Source organism: Canis lupus, chromosome 10 (genome assembly GCF_011100685.1).
Source record: "Canis lupus familiaris isolate Mischka breed German Shepherd chromosome 10, alternate assembly UU_Cfam_GSD_1.0, whole genome shotgun sequence".
Lineage (NCBI taxonomy): Eukaryota > Metazoa > Chordata > Mammalia > Carnivora > Canidae > Canis > Canis lupus.
In genome coordinates this window covers 27,932,614-27,937,789 of record NC_049231.1, presented here as the reverse complement: position 1 = coordinate 27,937,789, position 5,176 = coordinate 27,932,614, and the positions used below count along the sequence as shown (strand labels likewise).

The 5,176-nt window shown below is 60.4% G+C and overlaps 1 protein-coding gene across 1 annotated transcript; it reads left to right on the top strand.

Moving 5' to 3' along the window:
• Window positions 1-1,946: 1,946 nt before the first annotated feature.
• LGALS1 (galectin 1) lies at window positions 1,947-5,176 on the top strand. The gene is given in 4 exon segments (NM_001201488.1): window positions 1,947-1,960; window positions 3,189-3,268; window positions 4,609-4,780; window positions 5,030-5,176. Coding segments are annotated over 4 exon segments (408 nt in total). The 5' UTR covers window positions 1,947-1,951.

Below are 5,176 nucleotides of genomic sequence, written 5' to 3'. Positions count from 1 at the left end.
GAAGGGATGAGGGGCTCAGAGATGGGGCAGCCCAGCCTCCTGGAGGCTTGGTCTTGGAGGAAGGGATGAGGGGCTCAGAGATGGGGCAGCCCAGCCTCCTGGAGGAAGGCCCAGGCACTCCTGGCCACTCCTCCTGTGCCAGGGTGGGCTCCAGTCATCTGGAAGAAGGTGGGGTGGGGGGCCGTGGAGGACCTGGCCTCCAGATGTGAGTCACTCCTAGTCCAGTCTTCCTCCCCCTTCAGTGCCGACAATTTCAGAAAGGAGACGATAGCGTGGAGGAGGTGCTGGTGACGACTCTCCTAGTACGTGCCCCACCTTGGCCGGTGCTCCCCACACCCCCTCTCCTCCTACTTCCTTTGTATGAAGTGAGCACCCCTCTAACCCACCCTCAACTCTTGCTACAGTGATCTTCCCTGCAGTCCGTATCTGTCCTCAATACTCACCTTCCCTATAACCTTCTATGGCTCCCGCCCCTTAATGAGGCCCTTCCTGATCCAGATACTGTTGGCTTTCCAGTCTCATGCCCCATCTTTCTCCAACATACCTGAAACTCTAGCCATGCCCAGATGTTCACTGTTACCCAGACCTGTGCTTTCTCACATCTGAGCCTTTGCTCATGCTGGAGTGCCAGGCCCTCCTTCTTCACGCATTCTGCAAGACCTACCTACTGGGACACCTGGATGGCTCAGTCGGTTGAGCATCTGACTCCAGCTCCAGTCATAATCCCAGGGTCCTGGGATCAAGCCCCATGTCTGGCTCACTGCTCAGCAGGGAATCTGCTTCACCCTCTCCCTCTGCCCCTCCCCAGACTCATCCTCTCTCTCAAATAAATAAGATCTTAAGAAAAAAAGTCCACATTCTGGACAGTCTCCATAGCACCACGGTGCTTGTTCATGACTTCCCTTAGAACCTGGATCGTGCTAATTAGTCAGGTCCTGGCCCAGCAGTGGGCTACTGAGAGCAGGGACTCGATGGGGGTCCCTCTCTGAATCCTCACAGGTTAGCTCAGGACAGGCACATAGTAGATGCTCAGTAAAATATTTGCTAACCAGCAGGAAAAGGAAAGGCTGTCCATAGTCTTGGAGAGAGACATGTTTAGAGAGTGGAAAGGAGGGGGACACCGAGTGGGGCCCCCAACCCCCACTGGGCCCCGCTCAGGCCTGACTTGATCAGGCCAGAGGCTTTCAGGCAGGAGCTCTGGGAGGATCCCCAGCAGGCCCCTCAGCAGGCCTGAGGCATGGGGCCTGAGCCTGAGGCCTGAGCCCCATTGGCAGCCTCAGGCCTGGCACCTGGCCCAGTCTTTCTTTAGGTCTAGTGAGGAGTGAGCAGCAGCGACAATCCCTGCTTCCGGGGGAGGCCCGGGTGGGGCCAGGGCCTTGTGGTTAATGCTCCTGGGCGCTCCGCAGAGGCCTGCAGCTCAGGCCACGCCCTGGCCCCTGCAGGGAGCAGCCTGCCAACCCCAGTTCTAATCCCCTGAAGGTCCCTGTGTCCCCTCAGCCCTCAGTCATCTTCTCTGGGTACCCCTGAGCTCGGCCTGCTGGCCCCAGGCCCCTTTCCCGCCAATTCTTGTGCCTAACTCATCCTCAAACTATTTTCCACTGGCTCCCCCCAGGCCCTGCCACAGCATAATTTTTTGGTGGGGGGTGGGGAGGGATGAAGGAGAATGGGAGGTGGAGCCTGGCCCCGGGCGGGGGGCAGGGTTAAAGAAGGGGCTTTGCTCCTCTGATTGGTCACCTCTGCTCCAGAGCCGCTTCACCAACCCGTTGACCCCGCCCCCAGAGGGCCCCCAGCCCTGTGCTGACTTACAATTGGTTGGGCTTCCGGGGGGGGCGGGACCCAGCGGAGTCAGGTCCCGTTAAAAGGGTGGGAGCGGCCCGGAGGCCCACCTCTCGCGAAGAGTCTTGAGACAGCTGGTGCTCCAGCCCGCGGGAACATCCTCCGGTCCTCAATCATGGCTTGTGTGAGTGTGGGGACCCCGCCACGAAGCCCAGGGATGGCGTGGGGACAGACAGCCAGGGGCAGAGTGGGGGCAGATGAGGATCTGGGTTCCAGTTCCCGGGGCGTGGCTTCGAACAAGTCCTTCTTTCTGGGCCTCAGTGGCCGCGTCTGTAAAATGGGAGTGGGCGCCGTGGCCTCCCAAGGTCGTCTCTGGCTCAGGATTATCTGAATTCCTCCAGGATCTAACAGCAGTTTTTTCTGTCAAAGTTTGACGTTTTGCAGCCCTCTGATAAGCGGGAGTGACAAGGGTGTGGCCGACTGGCGGGGTGGGGAAGCACTCTGATGACTCTCAGGCCGCTTTCCTTCCCCCACCCCGCTTCACCCCGGAGAGCCTCCCGTCCCCTCCCCCCTGCAGCTGTCCCCAGTCACTGGGCCAGGGCCGAGTCATCTCTGCTCTAGAGAGGTCTGAAAAGTCGCCAGGATCTGAGACAGGCCGCCTGGGAGGGCGCTTGCCTGGGTTAGTGGGCGGAGGGTGGTTCCGTCCAGCGAGCTAGGTGGGGGCTGGGTACTCCCCTCCCCCACGCGCACATTCCCCCTGCGGGGAGATGCTGTGAGTGCTAAGGAGGAGAGGAGGCAAGAATCTTCCGCAGGCCCCGAGGGAAACGGTTCAAGTTTCTGGCAGAAGGAACCACTCACACCAGTTTTGCTCTGCGCTCAATCATGCTCTTGCCCAGCCAGCCAGGCTGCTGACTCGGGCCCTTGGCCGCCCACTCACTGTCCCTTCCGTGCCCCTTGGGGTCTCCTCCCCAGCCCCTGCGCCCCTCTGCACAGCCCCCCGCCCCTTCCTCTCCAGCAGAAGGGCAGACCCTCCCATGCACCTTCCTTTGCCACCTAAGTCGCAGTGTCAATCTGCTTCTTTCCATCTATCAAATGAAGGGATAGAGCATAACTTCCCACCTCCCACCTCCCAGACCCCTCTGAATCCAAAATCCCCGAGCTGAATCGCAGAAACTTGCAGATCTTGGCTTCTACAACCTCAGCGGTGTTACAGATGGGAAATGGACCCGGTTGGGAGCAGCGACTTGCCCAGGACCACCCAGAGGGAATCTAGAACTTGGGCCGGGTTCCCCTGGCTTCTAGCGGGCGGGGTCAGATGGTCCGGGGCGGGGACGACCCCCGGCCCCACCCACCCCACCCCACCCCCGCCACCGCGTCCCCTAACCCGGCTGGCTGCGGTCCCGTCTCTGCAGGGTCTGGTCGCCAGCAATCTGAGTCTCAAACCTGGGCAGTGCCTCAGAGTGCAATGCGAGGTGGTCCCCGAAGCCAAGAGGTGAGGGGGTGAAGGTGGGGAGGCGGCGGGCGGCAGGGGCGCGGGGTTGCGAGCCCCGGGGTCCGATCCGCGTCGGGCAGGGGCGTGGCTGGCCAGGCCCCGCCTCCCCTCCGGCGGCGAGGGGGTTAAGGCCATGGCGTCTTGGGGTGAGTCACTTCCTCTGCGGGGTCTGGACGCCCCCATTAGAGTCGCCCCCATCCCTCCCTGCTGGAGCCTCCTAAACTAAACCAGCTGCGGCCTCCTCATCTACCTTGGCTGGCCCTGCCCCCACTGTAGGCGGGAGCCCAGGCCGCGGGGGGGCCGGGAGAGGGAATGGGGGGCACCCGGCTGCCGGCCCTCGGCCCTCGGAGGTCCCTGGAACCTGGGTCCTGCGCTCTTCACTCACTCAGCCTTTCATCCCTTCTGGGCCTTCTTCACTCATCATTCACTCAGCAGGCTGCCTAGGTCCTCAGCAGCCATGGTGACCTTGGACCAGTCAAGCCACCGCCCTGAGCTTCATTCAGTCTGTTATCACTTCACCGAGGGGGGAGGTGGTTGTGTGGAGGAAGTGAGATGCTGGATCTCTCAGTGACCATGATGATGACCAGCTGACATTAGAAAGAGCCGCACACTTCATGTGCACTATCCTTATCATGCTTACCAAACCTTCCGAGGTACGAGGTACGTACTGCTCTGCTCTCCACTCAGCAAATGTATGATTGTCTTTTTTTTTTTTAAGATTTTATTTATTTATTCATGAGAGACACACAGAGAGAAGCAGAGACATAGGCATTGGGAGAAGCAGGCTCCCTGCAGGGAGCCCAATGCAGGACTCCATCCCAGGACCCCAGAATCACGCGCCCTGAGCCCAAGGCAGACGCTCAACTGCTGAGCCACCCAGGTGTCCTGGATGCTCTTTTTGATGATGACGATGATCATGGTGTTTACTGAGCACGTACCGTGTGTCATCATGCTGGGCACTAGGAGTACAGAGATATACGAGGACCCTAGCCCTCCCAAAGGTCACCTTGTAGGGGAGTCTCCATCCTTGCCCAAAGGGACACCAACTAATGTCTGCAAGAGTCTTGGCTGTCAGCACAGCAAGACCCTTAGAGATCACTCTCATGCAGCCCCCACTGTGCAGATGAGGAGACTGAGGCCCAGAGAAGGGCGGGGACTTGCTTGAGGTCACACAGCAAGGAGGCAGCTAGGCCAGAACTAGAGCTCCGGTCTGGTCTCTTACCTCCGCACTGAGTCCCCCAGCTGGCAAGGTCATGGTGCACTCTGGGTGGCCCCGGCTGGGTGGTCTCGGGGGGCTGCAGCTGGCTGAGGAGGCCTCAGTACCCCCTGCTCCTCTCCAGCTTCGTGCTGAACCTGGGCAAAGACGGGGACAACCTGTGCCTGCACTTCAACCCTCGCTTTGAAGCCCATGGCGACGTCAACACCATTGTGTGTAACAGCAAGGATGGCGGGGCCTGGGGCGAGGAGCATCGAGAGTCCGCCTTCCCCTTCCAGCCCGGGACTGTCACAGAGGTGGGCTGGGACACAGGATGCTGGGGTGCTGGGCTGGGGCGGAGCTGGGTTATTAGTGGCTAGAGTCCTAGGTGCCCCCTCCCCACCCTCCCTCCGTTCCCCTCCCTGTCCTCTCCCTCCCTTCCCCTGCTGTCTCCAGGCCAGGGAGGCCAGTGAGCACCAGCCCTCTCCCCACAGGGCCAGCTCTGTGAGTGCAGAGCGTAGGCTCCTGCTTCAGGGTCTGAGCTACTTGCTGTCCTTGCCCCCTAGGTGTGCATCTCCTTCGACCAGGCTGACTTGACCATCAAGCTGCCAGATGGATACACCTTCAAGTTCCCCAACCGCCTCAACCTGGAGGCCATCAGCTACCTGGCAGCTGATGGTGACATGAAGATCAAGTGCCTGGCTTTTGACTAA